Below are 20,306 nucleotides of genomic sequence, written 5' to 3'. Positions count from 1 at the left end.
TTCCTGCTAAGCTGTTGGATTAAGGGCATGTACTGCCTTACTTTGTTTACTTAAAATGGCTGGCCTTTTCCCCTTGATCTCCAGGCAAACTTTATTTATCAAAGCACAAATAAAATATCACCACATTTCAGCACAAATAAAGTATCACCACACCAGGATAGCCTGAAACTCAAGGAGATTCTCCTCCTTCCACATCTGAAGTTCTGGGGTTATAGGTGAGTCCCACTATGCCCAGGCTCCTGACCACTTTCTTCCTCTGGCAAACACTGCTTTAGACTGTGGTTCCAACCACACAATGAACTTGTGACTGCCGACAGCTAAGGGTACCCCCCTGGAAGGCATCTCAACTGCATCTACAAGTTGTCACAACACAGCTGAGTTCTGAGAGCCCCCAGAGAATGATTCCTCCATTGTCTCCAGATCCCCTGCCATCTCCTTAAGGGTTCCCATCTTTAGGAATATGTAAAAGTTCTTGACGCAAGTGCTCCCAAAGCAGAGAAAGCCTTCACTTACCTGGTGGACCTGGAATTCCAGGCATTCCTGGTTTGCCCTGCTGACCTTTCTGCCCATCTGGACATCTCATACCAGGAGCACCTGGGGGACCTGGAAACCCCTTCGGACCTAAACAAGAGCAAATAAAACAAAGATTCAATTGCACAGAAATGAGCCAAATAGGAACAGAAAAAAAAAAAAAGATTCTGAAATGTTTGTGTTAGTTGTCTTTTGGAGTATGTCAATTTTATGGAAATAAAAATGCTTTCCATCATGGTTTACAGAAGCAGAAGCATTCTGTAGCCATTGGTCCAGGTAAGTGTTTCAGAGTAACTTTCCTCAGAATCTGTACTAGGAGGATTTCCTCCTGGGAGCTTTTCACACATAGACAGCCATTCACATACATTTTAGTGCCTGGTCTGAAACACAGACCCACAGGCCTAGCCTGTTCTTTAGGAGGACAAGGTGGTGACCAGAGCCCACCCTGCTGAGAAAGCACAAAAGGAGCCCTAAGTTATATAGAGCAGAAGCTAAGGTCATCATCAAGATTTTCCCTTAACTCTCTGATTTCCTCCTAAGTGAGCTCAGCTAACATGGAGGAAATTGTGAATTGTGAACTGCATGGGTATAGAGCATGGGAACTTATTTCCTGTGTGCTCACACTGCTGGCAAGCAATCAAAGTTTTTCATTCATCCCCAGGAAGGTAATAGTAAGGAGGAAATGAATATTCAATGAACCAACCAGCAGTTCATCACTCTACAGATGCAGTTATGTCTCCACACTCTCACAGCTGCATTGTGATGAGCAGAATGTACTACCCTGTCTTTTGAGCTGCTTGACCACATGACTGGCTTTAGCCATATATACACACACACATACATATATGGATATATATGTATATACATATATATATACACACTATACATATACATATGTATATATGAACAAAGTTATATAAGAGATTTGAAACTACTTGGGCCAATGAGGTCTGAATTGCATGAGGCTATCTGAGGTGTGAGGTGATTCTGGGAGACTTGACCTACCCTCTTACCTTCCTGCAATCCCATGAAAAGAGCACACACTGGCCTTTTACAATAGAACAGGTGTTACTGATCTGAACTTAACCTAGGACCAGGGGCCAGGGTCACTAGGACCAGGGGTCAGGGTCACATCAACACACACCATCCTAGATCATCTGTGTCCCATTTTTCTTCAGATACACAAGAGACGGAACAGGTATGTGTGTTTGCAGCTCACTGCATGGGTGTTGAAGATCTGAACTCAGGTTCTCCTGATTCTTGCAACAGCAAGATTTTTACTGATAGGAATGCGTGGTGGGCTGGGAGGAGGCGTGTCGGGAGGAGGGAGGACAGGGGAATTCGTGGCTGATATGTAAAATTAAATCAAATTATAAAATTTTTTTTTTTTTTTTTTTTTTTTTTTTGATTTTTCGAGACAGGGTTTCTCTTGTGTAGCTTTGTGCCTTTCCTGGAACTCACTTGGTAGCCCAGGCTGGCCTCGAACTCACAGAGATCCACCTGCCTCTGCCTCCCGAGTGCTGGGATTAAAGGCGTGCGCCACCACCGCCCGGCTATAAAATTTTTTTAAAAAAATATTTTTAATGACTGAGCAGTTAGCCCAGCTCTTTTCTATTCTTGTATAGGACAAGAAAAGACATGTTAACTAGCAATGCTGGTACTCAAAGAGTTAATTTAAATAAACTTTAAAAACATGAATATGGGTTTGTGGTCTGATTCAGCTAAACACAAGGGATTGACTCAAAATAGATGCATGGACATGTGTTCAAGGGATGTTGAGGCAGGAGCATTTTCAGGCTCTGTCTAGTGATAACTTGTCCCTCTTGGAATGCATAGTCTACAGGCAGGTAACATTTCCCACTCTTGGGACACAGGAAGAGATAAAGGATATAGCTTTAAAATTCTCAAGGGCAGAGTGTTAAGTGACAGGTGATCAAGCCAAGGTAAATTTTGTTGCACAGAGTCTGTAAAAGGCCATGGAAGGCGTACAAACTAGAGGGGTGAGGCCCAGGAGCTAATGACCATAATGTTTTTCCCAGTCTCCTTTCCCTCGAGACCTTACACTAATTTCAGAAGTACCCTGGCTGAGAGAGTTGGCTGTGAACTTATCTATCTTTTTGGATCTTTTACTCTGGAAAGTGTGTAGGACAAGAACTTTGTGCTGGTGATACCTGGAGGTCCATCAAAACCTGGAGGGCCTGGATTCCCTGGGTAGGTTACATTACAAGAAATGGTGTCACCTGGAGAGAAAAAGAAGAGTGACATTTAGATAACTGAGCACCAAATGTACTGTGAGTCTCTGTGACAACTCATTCAAGACATTTTTCCCTATAGTGCACTAGCGTGCAGAGGGAGAGACATGTCCAGGCATCATTGGACCGTTTTCCAGATCTGCCCTTCAGCCCCAATCTCAGCTGTTAGAGTAGTTATAAGCACTATGAGAAAAGCATTGTGTCTAAGACATATCGGTTCTAATAACCTGGGAACGTGTAAATTATTGATATCAATGATAGTTTATAGGTGCACAGATTCTAGGGGAACGGATAGAAAATGTTGATAGGTCATGAAGAAGCCATGGGACTGAGCACTGAGTTCAGCTGACTTTGCTCTTGGTTTGGACACCAGGGAACTACATGAATGAAGAGGTTGTGCTGGATATGAATGACAGCCACCACTTTTGAGATCTCTATGGAGCAGGTTCTTAAGATAAACTGTCTCTCATTTTTCCAGTGACTTGGTGATGAAGGTACTGTCATCCCCAGTATAATTGGCAAAGTAACTCAAAGCTTGTGCCTCTGAGTCCTCATGTCCCACTAAATCCAAAAGTTTCACTTTTGTAACAATACTTCATGGTTTATTACTTCATATGCTTTCAAGCTAAAATGTAAGACATAAAGTAAAATTATATTACATTTTTCTGAGTCTCATACCATAAACTTGCTTCTTATCAAATACAAAGGTAGTTCCTTTATGTGTTGTCAAAACAAGAGCCAAAAACAGTATATTATCCCCGAACTTCAAAACTAATACTATAGCCCAAGGTGTAATGCAAGTTACAAAAGAAAAAAAATCTTAAATAAACCTCTTTCTGTCAGCCATAACCCTGAAAGTAATTTTTTGAAATTCATATAGCTGTCAAACATGCTTAAAATGTCACCATTTTTCCTCTCCCTAAAATGCTTACAAGTGTGTTTTCATGGACAATAATTTTTTAAATGAAACACTAGTATGTCTTTTATTCAAATACATCACATCATCTCAAAAGATTCTAAAAAGTTATGCTTTGAACACATATGAGTGATTTAAATACATTTGGACTTTATGCATTGATGGGGAAAATTAATCAAAAGCAGTTTAGATGTGACAGACAAAGCAGTAAAGAGTAGCATTTGGGAGACTCGCTCTAAATATTGGTGATGTTATGTTTTTAGTTGCCATACAACCTGCAAGATTTCTACAGCACCTGGATGGAATCCACTTAGCCAGCCTGTCAGAGAGGTGATAACTTCACCCAGCAGAAATTCCCTTTCATTTTCACGATTTCAATTAATACTCTATCATACAAATATTCAAAATTACCTCTCTGCCCCTTCATGCCATCAAAGCCCCTCATGCCTGGACGCCCCGGCTCTCCTGGTCGGCCTCTCTCTCCTGGTGGGCCTGGAAATCCCAGGCCTGGAGGACCCACAGGTCCTGCATTCCCTGGAGGACCAGGCAGTCCGGGAGGCCCTCTCTCACCCGGGGTTGCATCCTGATGGCCGCCCTGGGAATGTTAGGTCACACACCTATTATTGATCTTTCAAAGCTCATGAACTCAAAGCAGACTGCATGTTTAAAAGTCCAGATTTCAAAAGACAGTAGCTCTGAAGCAAGTGTGACTTAAAAGAATTAATTTAGATTCTTCTAATATTTTATATATAGATATTTTGCATATTCACATACCTACATATGATATGGATGCATATGCTATGCCTCCAATACAGGAAGTGAATTGTATTATACCTTAGATACAGAATAAAAACTTGTATGCAGAATCACTAACAGCATATATAACATAAGCAAGTGAAGTGGTAGGTCTACACACAAATGAAAAACTCAAGTGAAGTTTTTTTTTGTATGAAATTAACTTCTTACACCCTATGAGAAGGTACCCAGTTGGGCTCCAGCACCCTCCATGTCTTTGGGTAAAAACACAGCAAATCTTTATTCCTAGTGCATGTAAATCTGATCTATAGTTTCCTGCCTTGCTTATATGAACATATCAGAAAATGAAATTCTATAGCGTAAGTGTACATACTGGGGGGCCGGGATCCCCTCTTTCTCCAGCACGTCCATCCTGACCATCTTGTCCACGTGGTCCTGGAAATCCTGGTGGCCCATCATGTCCTCTTTCTCCCTTTTGCCCTAGGAAAAGGAGGCAAAAGACCTGTAAGATCTCACACATGGGGAGTTAAATAGAAGAGAAAAAAAACCTCAGACTAAATATGATGATGTTTCACTCTGTGAGGGTTGATCAAATTTTCTGAGTGACTCGGTTGTCCAAAATCACCCAAACCCAAAACAAAGGGAAGAATGGCAGTTACAAAACCTACTAACTCTCTTTATTGGGGAAATTATCCTTTTTGTATTTTATCAAAGAGGTGATCTATGGAGAGATGTCATGGGAACTTCCTTATCCAGTGACAGTGCATGTAACATTCTATCCCTGGTTTTAACTACACAGTCCTTTCTGAAGTTATTCCTCTGCATACAGCAGACAGAGCATCTTTGATTTCAAGGACTTAGAGCTGCTTCATGCATGGTATTCCTGGGGCATGTAGCCCAGAGAAAGACAGGCTTGTGGGAGTAAATGGACATAGACCAATGAGAGATGAAGGATACTGAGAGAGCTTCATGATGCCGTGCAGGGCCATAGATCTGTTTGTTCCAATGGGAACCCTACACCTAGATTTTTCATGTTTTGTCTAATGAATTATATACTTTCTCCAAATTACTTCAAAATAAGCATGTGTCTTCTAAATGCCGCTGACTAACAGAGGATGCTACAATGCAGTGAGCAAGCAAGAGGTAGGCCAAAAGAGTTTTTGCTCCAGACTCAAGTTCACCACAATGAAGATTCAAATATGTCACTGAAGGAACATTTACAAAAAAGAGGCAGGAGATTCAGTACCCACTAGTCACACCAGTCTGTGAAGGGCAGGAAATACCCATAAGGCAATCTCAACAGTCCTAAATTATCAATTGATCTGTAGTCACAGGGGAAATCAATGCAAGTGGATGCCCATAGATCATTCATAAAGTGTCAAAGGGCTAAGTGATCAGTCACACTCACCTTTCACTCTTGATGTGACCATGTCACCCTTTGCCCCTTTGTGGCCAGGAGGCCCCAAGGCACCAGGTTTTCCCTTGGTGAAAAAAAAATGAGAGAAGTGCATTAGATTAATTCTGGTAGGGAAGTCCTTCACCTTCTCCTCTCCTCTAAATCTCTTGTTTAAAGATCCTGCCTTGGAAATCTTTGTTTTGGCCCTCTCTTGCCTTTCAGAGTGGTTCTAAAATCTATGTAAAGTTTGTATCTTAGCCAGCAGGAAATTGCCAATGCCTCTTCTATCTTAGCAGTTCACTACAATTAAGATATCATGGAGTGAGGGCTGGAGAGATGGCTCGGTGCTCAAGAGCACTTGCTGCTCTTACAGAGGACATGTTTGGATAGCAGCACCCACATGGTGGCTCTTAAAATCCTCTAACTACAGTTCCAGGGGGAAGACTTTCTCTTCTGGCCTCCACATGCACCAGGCATGTATGTGACACACGTACATACATGCAGGTAGTCACAAATATACACAAAATTTTAAAACATAAATCTTTTTTAAAAGCTGGGGAAAACAATGCATGGAAGTTGGTAAGAAAGAGAAAGGGAAATAAGATTCTTCTCCCCCTCCCCCCGGTCCCCAGCTCTAAGCACAGTGTGATAAATGTGATATAGAAAGAATACATCAGAAATACAGTCAGCCCAATGGGTCCTAGAACAACTGAATTAATACCTTACCCATAATAACCCTGCACAAATTAGTAGTCCACAATGTAAAAGAGTCAGCCCTAAGAAACAACTCAACACAAAACCACAATAGTATCTTAGAGTCACTAAAAGATTAAGTGGCAACATACAAAACAAACAAAAAGACCTGACCATGATAAAATATTGATTGTTACAAAGTGGGCTATAATATGCAAACCACGAAATCATTTCAGCATGTTGTTCACTATCCATGCACTAAGGGTCTAGGTTCCTGCTGAGGCAGCTTTGCAGGTGTGCCGTGCACATGTGGGAAGGGGAAGGCTGGTGGTCTGAATCACCACTTTCATTTCAGAGCAGAATTTTACTTCCGCTAGATTCTTCTAGGAGAAATGGAGCATAACTTGGGGACTTCAGAATTGAGTTGCAGGTCTCCCCAGCATAGAGGAACAATGGGCTGTCTCTAGAGCCTCCAGGGGACGATTCCTGTGAGCAGTGATTTTATTTGCAGGGATCAGACAGGTAGAAGGCTGTGCTTTAGCAAGTGAGCACCATACTGTGACAGACAGATCAATGTTGAGTTGTTTCTCAGGGATCTTTTACTGTAGTTTACTAGTTCACCTGGCAGCTAAGACATCCTTCATTCATTCAGTTTGAGGACCCTTGGACCAGAGTGACTCTGATGTTTCTGTCCTGTGTATGATTCTGTCTGTGTGGCTTCTCCACAGCCATCCACAGTTATCTTTGGCACTGAACATCACATAGACTCCAATAAAGCTACTTTCCAGACCTCTCCTCTGAGGACTTGTGTTGACCATCACCCCACACAGACACTTGGCACTTTAATTTGTCTAATTATCACCCAAACCTAAAATGTCTCCAACAGTTCTGTGTCATTTCCCACCAATGCCCAGTTTCCGGCACCTTCATCCTAGTCCAATGCAACTGCCTTCCTCCAGGGGCTCAGGCCGAAGGCCACAGCTCCTCCTGTACTTGCCTTTTCCCTGTACTGTGTATCTGACCTAGCAGCCAGTCCTTGGACTCGCCTGTCAAATTACAACTAGAGGCTGACAGATGATGGAGTCTGCACTTCCTCTTACCACCCAGCACCACCCCTTCAATCTCCTGCTCTTTCTCTCCCCCCCCCCCCAGTTATTCAGCCACCTTCCACTTCATCTCCACGCACCCTCCCTTACCTGTGGTCTCTTCTCCACAGAGCAACTGATGATCCATCTAAAATGAATAATAGAGTATTGCCTTTCTCTTCTTACGATTCCCCAGATTCCCCAAGCTGTTCCATGTCCTTCAGGACAAAGGTTCAAGCCTGACCGACCTGCAAAGCCCCAAGTTCTGCAGACTCTCCTAACAGCTAGTCGTGTGTGTGTGTGTGTGTGTGTGTGTGTGTGTGTGTGTGTGTGTGTGTACATGTGCGCTGGGGATAAAACCAAGGACCTCCTATGCTGCTGCTTGCTTACTTTGTCTACTCAAGCCACATTAAATGACCATGGCCTTCTGTCCTCATATAACAATACTGTATATTTACTAATGTGTTTACTATGAAGTCTGGGTCATCTCCAAAGCTCCAGAAGTGCACATAATATTCCGGTCCCTATTGGATCCCTAGAAAATTAGAATCATGCCTGGGATGTAGTAGACATTTAACAAATAGTAATTAGTTAAATGAATGAATGATAGATGAATGGATACAAGAAAGTGTTTAGCCATTATGATGTTTAGATTCAAAACATAAACTGTATATCACACATTACATTAGAAAGGACACAATAAATTCTTTCTCTACCTGTCTTGTTTAACTGAAGAGATTACGATCAGTAGGAGTTACTTACTGGTGGCCCTGGAGGTCCTTCAGCACCAGGCTGGCCTGGATCACCCTTTTCTCCGTGCCAGCCAGGAAGCCCTAAGTCTCCTTTACTTCCTTGTCTTCCAGGAAGTCCTGGAGGGCCAGCGGGTCCCATGGGACCAGGTGGACAGCTACAGAGTCCCTCATTTCCTAGGCAGAGGTAGAAAGACAGCTTTGACATGGCTCCCGACAAGATCCCTAGTAAGCTTTTAACGACAAAGCACAGTGTGACTGAAAATGAGAGGTTCTGCAGTGCATCATTCTAGTCACAGGAAACTGAGACCACGTGACATGTGACTGGCGTGCAGCATGTGGCAGGGAGGGGTCTGTGGCATGGTCTATGTGGAACGAGACCATGTGGTAAGAGACTGGAGGGCAGCATGCAGTGGGATGGGGTCTATGGGATAATACAATATGACTGGGGCTGGAGTGAAGCATGCAGCATGGTGGAGGGGTAGATGGCACAGTCTATGTGGGGTGAGAACACGTTCCATGAGGACTGAAGTGAAGCATTGGGCCTGGGGTGGATGCATCTGTTGCATGATCTATGTGGAATGGGCACACAATTTTTTTTTTTTTTAAAAAAAAAATGGAATCACATTTTGTGCCTTAAACTCACCCACACCTAACCTAAAATTCTGGTGAGTAATTGAAAGTCCTTTTTTAAAAAAAAAAAAAATCTGTTACTGAGGAAACAAAAATAAATAAATCACACTAAATATATAGATAAATTAATTATGGCATGACCCTGAATAATCAAGGAAATACAATGCATGAAGGGATTATTGATTGGGTGGCACATTACAATTGCTAATTCACTACAAAACATTCCCTAATGATCAGGACTTTCGGTATGAAAAATAAAGTTTGGGAAAGTCAAATTGGTTTGTGTTTATATTCTCACACTGTCTGGCTCAGGTGTTGAAGCTCAAGTGGGGTGGGGGGTGGAGGTGGGGGGAGGACACAGCCATGGGCTTTAGTGAGCCCAGAAAGCATGAGGTCCACAGACAGAAACTACATTAAAAGACAAATAATTCCTAATCCGCACAAGAGGACCTTGTGAGCAAAGTTGCCCCTGAAGGCAAGAATGTGTGGCCTTTATACTCTAAAGGCCTGCTCTTTAGTCTGTGGGCGGGCGTCAACCCTATGTGAGGCTGTATAACTACCAGAGGGAGGTCACAAAACACTGGTAACAGTGAAAGGCAGTGACCAAAACCAATTCAGAATGAATGCATACAGAGGAAAGCGTGTTTCTGCTGGCGCTCACCCAGGCTGCATCCCACAACTCCACTGCAGCATTTTTTTTCTGAACACACAACATGTACACGTTGCACTGTGCATGCCATGATGCAGCACCAATGCACACTGCCCGAAATCCCTCATCTCAGATCCCACTCTGCTCTATGGTGCTGTTAGTGTACACACAAAGCTTCCTCCTCTTATACAAACACAATGGTTTTAGTTGTGGAGAAATCCTTTCAATATCGTCCCTGTCATCATCCCTCAGCATCTAAACATTAAATTGATCTGTCTTTGGATTGGATTACATTAAAATGTTTAATTTTAAACATTGCTTTAGAGTTGCTGACCTGGATTTTAAAAAAATAGTTGTTAATAAATTTGGGCTTGGAATTAGGACGGGATTTCCTAAAATGAACCTGTATGTACTTCAGTCATTTGAGGCTTTGTATTTATGCAAAGCAATGCTCTCAGCATTGATTATAAATCAAAATATCAGCTTGCTCTCAAGAGCATTGAGGATGGTCTACATCCTGCCTCATTAAACATTCAGCCAAGATTTAATTCTTTACATCAAATAAACATCTTTATCTCATGAGTATGCAAACTTGCTTGCATATTTAATAATAGTACTTATGTGTGTTAAAGAATTATTGTAAAACAAATTTCTCAATTATTTATTATCGATAAAGGTTTGATTTGTACACCTATTTTTATACCCATACACCTGAAGCTACACAAAAATTCTCAGGTGAAAACAGGTCATGAGTGACAAAGTGTAAGAAGCTCTTGTCTGACAGAGGAACTGGAGTTGTGGTGAGTTAGTCACACTAGAACACACAGAGACATGCAGTCCTCATGGGGTATAACAGAGGTGATTTAACAAACCTCAATGACATGCCAGGTTGTCTTTCTCATAGACACCCTCGCCCTGGTCCTCCACAAGTGATTGTCATGTATAAATTCTGCCTTAGGTACATACTTGCCTTTTTCTCCTTTGGCTCCTCTTCTTCCTGGTGGACCCATCTTTCCCTTTTCTCCCATTGGTCCAGGGCACCCAGGGCTACAATATATAACTGTTTGGAGGCAAGGGGTTGGCAGACAGAATCACATGACTTTAGTTAAAGTTCGCTAGAGGGCACCAGTGCATGCACTCAGTCTCTTCCCTCTGTTGTCTCTGCCCAACAGAGACAACAATAAAAAAAAAATCATGTTTTATTTTATCATTTCCCGTCTCCTTCTCTTCCTCTCTCCCTCTCCTTCTCTCTCTTTCTCTCTACATATATAGACCATGCAATTTTCATAACACGTTTCTTCTACCATAATCATTGGCAAAGACATCCTTAATGGCAACCCTAGGTTAGTGAGCTACAGAATAAGATAACAGATGACAACCACAAATACCAAAGCAAAATAAATCATGAACAACAAAAGCTAGAGCCAGAATATGACAATGTTTTTACCCTTCATTTGCCAGTTACCAGATACTGAAGAAAACACAAAGCATGGTTAGCAAAAGCAAAAACTTTGGCACGTCTGGTTAAAGCTGACAGATAAATGATACACTGCAAATGATACACTCTACATTTCCAATAGGATAAAAAAGACAAGAAGGTAATAAAAAAAATCCAGCAGACCTGAAAGATGCTGAGATCTGAGCATCAATGGAAAATGACAAGGGAAACAAGACACGAAAAAATTAAAATGCAGATTTCACACCAGAATCTCCCCTGGAGTTTACGGAGTAGAATGACAGGGAGGCTCAAAATAATGACTTGGCAATAAAATATTTAGATGGGAAGACCCCTCTCAAAAAAACTGTGGAAAATAAACAGCCCTACAAAAATATGGAGGAAACAAAGTTTCAAGAAAAACATTTCAAAAAACTGACATAATTAGAAGAGTAGAGACCACTTCCTACTTTCTCTTCTATCAAGTGCAGTGTAACTGGATTTATGTTGAGGTCTTTGATCCACTTGGACTTGAGTTTTGGGCATGGTGATAGATACGGCTCTATTTGCAATCTTCTACATGTTGACAGCCAGTTATGCCAGCACCATTTGTTGAAGATGCTTTCTTTTTTTCCATTGTACAGTTTTGGCTTCTTTGTCAAAAATCAGGTGTTCATAAGTGTGCAGATTAATGTCAGGGTCTTCGATTCGATTCTATTGGTTCACATGTTGGCTCTTTTGGAGCCCAGTACCTATGGTGGGACAACTTGTGCAGCCTTGGTGCAGGGAGGAAGGGCTTGGACCTGCCTCAACTGAATGTATCAGGCTCTGCTGACTCCCATGGGAGACCTTGCCTTGGAGGAGGTGGGAATGGGGGGTGCGTTGGGGGAGAAGGCTGGAGGGCAGGAGAAGGGAGGAGAGGGGGATCTGTAGTTGGTATGTAAAATGAATAGAAAATTTCTTAATAATAAAAATAGAAAAAGAGTAGAGAGGGGCACTATTTTACACTGGATAAATGAACAGCCTGCTGCAAAAGGAAACACTGAAATAGAACAATAGCATCAACTAAACTCTCAGAAATATAAACACACACAGTAATTACAACGGCAAAAAAATCTATAAACTCAATAAGAGCTGGAAGATGGAGTTGAAGAAAATTTCAAGAAAGCTTCCAAAATGGACATAGATTTCCAACATATGACCAAACAGTAAAGCAATATAGAAGTTTTCAGTGGTCTCACTAGAGGGTGGAAAATGAAATCCTGACAAGAAAGATTTTATACTCAACTAAACTACCCATCAGACAACCCAGTAGAGCAAAGGTATTTTCAGATAAGTGTGGTCCTCAGCTTTACTCTCTTATCTCAAACCTTTCTCTGGAAGTCTACTGTGGGAGTAAACAATAGAAAGAAATCTAACTAGTGAAAAGGAAAGAGCCAGAGAGATGCAGAGAGAATAACAGTGAATGGTCATTCACATTTATCATTGCTCTTTTCACAGTTGCAACAAAATCGAATCAGCCTAGTCATCTATCAGCACATAAATGGATCACAAGCATGTTTATATTACAATGGAATATTATTCTATATTTAAGAACAATGACATTATTAAATTGGCAGTTATATGGATAGAACTAGAAAATATAATACTGAGGTACCCCAGACTCAGAAAGACACATGTGGATCCTATCTTCCGAAGGTTAAATACATACATTTAAGTGAAAGCAAGTGATAAGAGGAGCCAAGAAACTAGAAAGGGGTTTATGAGAGGGGGGAAGAGTTTTTAAGGGAAGGCATGGGGAGGGCAATGGAGCATATGAGATGTGGAAACGGAAGCAGAGGGTCCACTGCAGGAGGAAGGGCTGAGCAGGGAAGGAGGAAGGGGAAGGGACGCCAAGGAGATCAGTCACAAATGTACAAAACTGTACATTTTTCTTACCATTATGTCTACAATAATGTGTTTAAATGGCATTGGATGCTGTAAAAATAATTTTTAAAAAGCTGCGAAAGAGGGCCGGGCAGTGGTGGCAACCACCTTTAATCCCAGCACTTGGGAGGCAGAGACAGGTGGATCTCTGTGAGTTCGAGGCCAACCTGGTCTACAGAGCGAGATCCAGGAAAGGCGCAAAGCTACACAGAGAAACGCTGTCTCGAAAAACCAAAAAAAAAAGCTGTGAAAGAAAAATCTCCAAGTATCTCAACAATAAATCAAAAGTGTAGCCTTACTAATTTGAAAAAGTCAAAAAGCTGTAGGAAACATTTGGAAAGTAATACTGTAAGACTATTAAATGAGTGAACAATGTCATAATGACAGATACAAAACTCAATGAGGTTTGAGGTTAATTTCAAATAACTAAATTGAAAGCCCATCAAACACAGACACACATATGAAAGATAATTTGCCAACTGATTCTGTGAAAAAAAAAATGATAAATGTATCATTATAGGCATTATAGGCCGAATGGGTGTACAGCACTTAGAAACTATTCCATGGAAACACTGAGTATTTCTATAACCCCAATTATGACCATATCACTCCCAGTAGGCAGTGGCAAGGGAAGGTGTGTATGCGTAGAATGGGGTGTGGTGATGGATGGTGGCAAAATTTTATAAGAGTCAAAAGCCAATGAACGAAGTGAAAACTTCAGCAGTAGAAAGACAAGTGTGCTGGATGACAATATAGAAACAAATACCAGAAGATCCAGCTACATGTGTGGAAATAGTTGTCTTTGAGGAGGGAGGAACAGAAAAAGACAGGCCTGGCATTTCTTTTCTGCATAGCGGGCTCTGTAGAACAGTTCAACTTTTAACCCAAGCTCATATATCAGTCCATCCAAAATAAAAACTACATTTACAAAACAAAAAAAATCTATCAATTTATGAAATTCTATCATCCATACTTAAACTCACAATTAATAAATTGCACATATTTTAATTGATAGCTCAATGTCGTTTTTCCATATTTATAAACAATTTTTAATATTACCAACTTGACTTAGAAAACATTATATAAGTTTTTAAGGATTTAGAAAACTGAACTTTCTGAGTGAACCTATAAATATGAATTTCAGCATATGAGCTAATAAAGATAAATGAGGAATATTTTACCATCTGATCCAGGGGGGCCCTCTGGTCCTGGTGCTCCAGGCAGGCCAGGTGGTCCTGGCTTCCCTGGTTTTCCTGGGGCACAGTCGAATCTTCTAGGAATACCAGGTTCCCCTGGAAATCCTGGAGGACCAGGAATCCCTGGTGGTCCAGGAGGTCCCATCATGCCTGCAAGAAATATTAAGGGTGGAAATTATACATATTCTCAAGAGCAATGCTTCTGTAGAAATCACAAATTGGTGCATTTAAAGGAAAATGGCTGGGGCTGGACATCATGCCTAGTGAAATAAGCCAAACACAGAAAGAGAAACATCCTGTGACCTCACATGTGGGCTCTAATACTCAAACTCATAGAAGGAAAAGAAGAGTGTCTATTGTTGTGGAAGAAGAAAGTGGGAATATGGAGGAATTGATCAAGGAGACAAAGTTTCAGGTGAGCTCAATAAATTCTGGAGATCCAATGTGCAGCATGCAGAGGTCAGTTAACAAGACACATTGTACGCTTGAAGCTGCTAAGAGGAGAGATGTTAAATAAAGCCCTCCTTCCATACACATTAAGGCACACAAACCAATGATGGCGATGCAGGCATGGCCAGTGTGCTAATCCACTGGACAGTGGTGATGCCTTGATGTGTGCAGAACATCGAATTGTATACTTCACATGAACACAAATTTAGGTCAATGGGAAGTTAAAAAAGCTTGGTGTGTGTGTGTGTGTGTGTGTGTGTGTGTGTGTGTGTGTGTGTGTGTGTGTGTATAGAGAGAGATTGATGCACACGTGCCACCCAGTGCTTGGGAAATGAACACAGAAGGATCACAAGATTGAGACTAGCCTGCACTACACAGAAAGAGTGTATCACTACATTAAAAAAAAAAAGAACAAAACCCCTGCTTTTTTCACAAGGCTGATTGCGAGATAGAAAGCAAGAGCCACACCACAGTAATTGGAACAAACCGTGTTAAAAAAAAAAAAAAAAAGGAGAGCAGGATGCAGTAAAAAAAAAAAATTAAAATCATCAGACTTGAGACGGGACAGGTGGCTCTGTGGTTATGAGCACTTGCTGCTTTTCTGGAAGACCACAGTTCAGTTCCCAGAACTCACATTAGGTGGCTCACAAACACCTCTAACTCCAGATCCAGGGGATCCAACATCCTCTTCTGGACACCAAGAGCATCAGCACATCATGCCATGTGATCACGCATACACACGCATTCCCATAAAAATAAATAGATAAAATTCTTTTAAAACTTAACTATCCCATACACCAAAATGCATCATTGCCTTTGAAAGGAGGAGACACACACACACGTCTGGGGGATCATGTTTCTTACTTTTCCCCATTCTTTAGGTTTACTGGCACAGGCATACTTAACTTACTTGAAAGTATTGTATTCTTCAATCTTTCCACCTATTAACTCATTAAATTAATCCAAGCAAACCTATTAGCACATACAGTGAATAAAATATGTGCTCTCCTAATTATCTACGTAGGAGAGATCTTTAACATTTGTTCTGGGCACACATGCACAAATAATGACTGTGTATGTGACTAATGTGTTCATCTGCTGGATTGCAGGGATCACTTCATTGTGTATATCCAGGTCAGAGCAGGCACAGACAGCACCAGTAGTAGGAATAACAGCTCACACATTGATTCTGCACTCTTCACCAGGTTGGATCCTAAGGCCTGCTCACATTCTACATCTTCTAATCCTAGCAAGACTCTATCTGATAGATGGGGAAACTGAGGTACAGAGAGGCTTAGTAAATATCCAGGATGACACAATTTGTAAAGAGTGGCAATTGGGATGTTGTAGTATATAGTTCAGTTCTTCCACTATACTACGTGGCATGGTATGTGTAATTTATATAGTCTTCCACTATACTATGTGGCAAGGCTTGATCCAATGTTAAGCGTCTGACTCTGAAACCCATTTATCCTATGCTCGATGCAGTAGGTAACTGTGAAATAAAACTCAGAGTGTTATACACACTCGTGTACTGACAGTGAATGCAAATGCCCCTGTGATTCGGATGCTGCCTATCTTCCCACCCCTCCTAAGACCTGCTAGGATTCTCCACAGTCACTGGATAGTCTAGATACTACCTGTTGCCTTGTGCAGTGCCAGGAACAATACCCAATCCTCTTCAACAGAATCAGTGGGCTAGAATGTATGACGCATCTCAGCCTGGCCATGCAACAATATCACACAGAATGAAGTTGAGTGTGGCTAGCATGAACTTGGTTATTTTTTTTTTCAATGTAAAAGAGTAGAGTAGAAAATAGGGATATCATGTACCAAAAATGATCCTGTGTAGTCTGAATTTTAATTAGTGTGGATATGTGCATACATTTGTGTAGTATGATATAAAGATGATGCAAAATAAATTGTATGACTTACTGTGGGCCATATTCAGATTCAAAAGCCAATGGGTTAATTTGATTTGTGTGTATATGTCTCTCTGTGTGTGCATGTTAGGGCTGGCATATACGTGTGTGTGTGTGTGTGTGTGTGTGTGTGTGTGTGTGTGTGTGTGTGTGTGTAGGCCAGAGCTTAGCCTCAGGGGCCATTAATCAGATGCTATCCATCTTCTTTTATGAGATAGTGTTCCTCACTGACCTGGAACTCATCAATTTGGCTAGGCTGTTTGGCCAGTGAACCCCAGGAATCAGCTTGCCTCTGCCTCACTAGTCCTGGGATTCCAAGAGTGCACCTCCACCCCTGGATGGTTCTGGGGGGGATTGAACTCAGGTTCATGCTTGTGTGGGAAGCAATTACTGACTGAGTCATCTTCCCAACACAGGATTAATTATCTTTAAAAGGAATCTAGAACCTTCCTGTATATTTGAATATGTTGCTCCCACTGGGTTTTTATTTCAACCCACTGGAGGGATGATTTTATTATAAACAAGCCCCAAAGGAGAAAACTAAGACTGGAGTTGAACCAAGAGAGTATTCTTTCTGTCATATATATAGAATCCTGGGTCAATTAAACCCATGCTGCAGCCTCCAGAGACTGACTACACCAGACAAAGCTTTTTGACATCGCTGTTGTCAGATCCTAAAAGAGGAAGAAGCTAGATTTGGGGAGAAGTGAACAGAACTTGGTAGTTAGTGGTTGAGTAGCTCACCAAACTCCTTAAACTCCTTCAGTCAATACAAGGGACACAGGCTGGGCAAAATAGTTACTCAAGATTTTTCTCCTGCCAAGTTTCATCTGTTCTCCTGGGTTCACAGACTACAAATAGGCTTCAAACTCCTATTCCCGATCTTACTGGGATATTGAGCAGCACAGCTCCCAGAGCGGCCCTTGGTCCCATTGGCAGCAAGACACTTCCCTAGACTTCTGTCAAATGTCATGTGGCCTATGATTTCCTTGACTCTCTTTTTTTTGGGGGGGGGGCAGGGGAGGAAGAGCCTTTCACTTTAAGTAAAAGTTTTTTTAAAAAAAATCATTATGTTTATTTGTACATCTCACATAGAATATTGGGACCCATGTAGATGGATGGAGTTTTATGAGTATATGTCAGCTGGGAGAATCTACTAGAATGGTATTACAACTAAGTAAATATTTTAGCTCCAGAAGAAGTTTCAAATCCTCTCTGCAGGTGGAAATCTGATGGAAGTCTTGTCACACAAATACTTGCCTCTGACAGTTCTGGTTTGCTGAGAAAATGTATTTATGGTATGTATATAATATCTATGATATAATAACATTATATAAATTATACATATAGTATGTGCATAAAGTAAAAAGGAATCTATAGCACTTCCCTCGATTGGCTTGAATTTGAGGACATTAGAAATCCAGGGCCATTGCTATAACACAGCACTTAGCATTGTGGGCCTGGAGTGCACACAGGCAGCTGTCTTTCACAAACACTCTTAAGGCAACCTCTGCATCAGCCAGAATTCAGGATTACAGCTGGACTGGGTATGATGTAGGAAATCCACTGTAACATATGGTAGATGAATACCTGGACAAGTTTCCCCTGGTCTGCCTGGGGGCCCGGGAGGACCTGGTAGCCCAACGTCTCCAATTTCTCCATAGCGGCCAGGGGGGCCTGGGTCCCCTGGAGGACCTGCCAAAGGCAACAACAGGTCTAATAAGACAAATGTCCACACACATCTTGAAGCTCAGGAGTCTGGGGAGGCTTGGTAAACATAAAGCACTGGTGAGACATTTTTGCAGTTTCTTGACAGATTTTAAATGGGATATATCAAGCTGGGTCTTCTTTGTCTCTTCCCTGCAGACACATAAGACTCAAGCAGAGTTCTCTGACATTGATTTAGGCTTCTCCTTTCACTGGCATCTTGGTAGATGTTAGTCAAATGACCTCACACATTTTTTTCAACAGTTAAAAACAACAACTATTTTCTGAACGTTTAAATAATGATAATAATAAAACCACTACACATTTACACTCTGAAATAAGACTTGATGTCTTATGCCAAAGGGACATGAACTAGGTTGCAAAGTTTTCCCTGCACATTGAACACCACATCGTCACAGTAACTGTTGCAGCTTGAAGCTGAAATGTCCCTCATGAGTTTGAACACTCCAGTTGGTGCCACTGGTGTTGGAGGTTGTGTGTAGTCTTGAAGGGATGAGACTAGGAGGGTGGAAGGAGAACAATGGGGATGGAATTTGCAGTTGTCCACAGCCTGTGCCTGATTCCAGTTAGTCTGCTTGCTCCCCAGTATGGCTGTCCCGTGCAAACCTCTGCCCAAATCTGTTCCGCCACAGAGTTATGGACCACACCTTCCCTAGGATAGGGAAACCATCTCCCCAAATAAACCCCTTCTCTCTAACATTGCTCTGGGGTGTTTTGTCATAGCAATGAGAAAAGTAGCTAAATATTAATAGTCATGATTTAATCCTTGCTGGTGTGCAAGCTACAGGAATACTAGAACCCACTGTTGTGTCTTGGCCCACCTAGTCCATTTCTGTATAAATTATGGAAGAATTAAATTGAACACAAACCTTTGAGTGGAGGAGAGGGAGTTAGCAAGACGCCTGGTGGTCCTGGGTATCCGCGATCTCCAGGATCCCCCTGAAATTATTCATTCCTTTACTTTTCTTGGAAATAACCATGCTTCCTAGCATTGAGCATAGGTTAGAGAGCCTCAGGCACATTCATCAGAGAAGGAAAGACAACTGGCTGGCTAGAGAAGTGAGTCAGTCAAAGAGTCCCAGAGGAACTAACAGGCATCTGGCCTCTCACCTACCCTCAGGAGAAAACAATGAATGGACAAAGCTATAACAAAAGAAAAGAAAACAAAACAAAACATGAACCGCAGCAAAATTACCACTGTGTGCCCATAAATTAAACATCACGTAAGTCACTAAGTTGCTTAGGCAGAGTTTGAACGTTAGCATCTAATGAGGCATTCTAGTATAAACAGTTTAGTCACCTAGCAAGACCTGAATTTGCATTTCGTGACAGCAGCAAAATATTGTCTCTCCCTTAATCGTGTCCCCTGAGAGGGGCTGGGCTTGCCCTGAACAAGCACTGGATGTTGTCACAAAAGAAGTTTGAAACAAAGGGAAAAAGCACTGTAGTGCTACAAAAGCAGATAGTCTCTCTGCATATGGTGTTGTGAGCGTTTTCAAACTCTCATTTTATTCACTTTTGAAAGAATGGCTTCTCAAATATAAGCATAACTGTGCCTCATGTACTAATTAGTAGGATAATGGTACAAAAATATACTACTTACACATAGCACACAGCCTGCATTAAAATAGTATTTACAGAATTACATTCCTCTCTTTCAAAAGTTACATTGTTTGATTATTCAAAATGTTCTAAAAAACTTAGGTTGATAACAGAATGATGTAAAATTTTCTCTGACAGGGGCTCACATTTTTACCTTTGGACCAAGAAATCCGAACATCCCAGGATCTCCAGCTGCTCCTTGTTCCCCCTACAAACAACCACAGACATACTTCAAACAGCTGATTGTGTCGGGCTGACGTCACCTCACTCCCACACAATGTGAACAGTGCATCCTCATAGAGACTCTGGGCAGTCTTAACCACTCTCGGATTGCATCAATTTTGTGACTCAGTTTTTAAAATCAACAACACAATGTAATTCAGTGGT

The 20,306-nt window shown here is 41.5% G+C and overlaps 1 protein-coding gene across 1 annotated transcript in view; it reads right to left on the bottom strand.

The window, feature by feature from the left end:
* The window catches only part of Col4a4 (collagen type IV alpha 4 chain), a 120,575-nt gene that overhangs the window by 45,398 nt on the left and 54,871 nt on the right, over nucleotides 1-20,306 (bottom strand). The window contains exons 18-28 of the mRNA XM_028874138.2: nucleotides 20,074-20,127; nucleotides 19,187-19,256; nucleotides 18,180-18,284; nucleotides 14,203-14,367; nucleotides 10,631-10,720; nucleotides 8,392-8,555; nucleotides 5,864-5,936; nucleotides 4,829-4,935; nucleotides 4,111-4,294; nucleotides 2,703-2,771; nucleotides 514-621 (exon numbers count right to left, since the gene is read on the bottom strand). Coding sequence (XP_028729971.1) covers nucleotides 514-621; nucleotides 2,703-2,771; nucleotides 4,111-4,294; nucleotides 4,829-4,935; nucleotides 5,864-5,936; nucleotides 8,392-8,555; nucleotides 10,631-10,720; nucleotides 14,203-14,367; nucleotides 18,180-18,284; nucleotides 19,187-19,256; nucleotides 20,074-20,127 — 1,189 coding nt within the window. The remainder of the gene's footprint in view (nucleotides 1-513; nucleotides 622-2,702; nucleotides 2,772-4,110; nucleotides 4,295-4,828; nucleotides 4,936-5,863; nucleotides 5,937-8,391; nucleotides 8,556-10,630; nucleotides 10,721-14,202; nucleotides 14,368-18,179; nucleotides 18,285-19,186; nucleotides 19,257-20,073; nucleotides 20,128-20,306) is intronic.

This window comes from Peromyscus leucopus, chromosome 13 (assembly GCF_004664715.2).
Source record: "Peromyscus leucopus breed LL Stock chromosome 13, UCI_PerLeu_2.1, whole genome shotgun sequence".
Classification (NCBI taxonomy): Eukaryota; Metazoa; Chordata; class Mammalia; order Rodentia; family Cricetidae; genus Peromyscus; species Peromyscus leucopus.
This window is presented reverse-complemented; position numbering and strand designations above follow the sequence as displayed.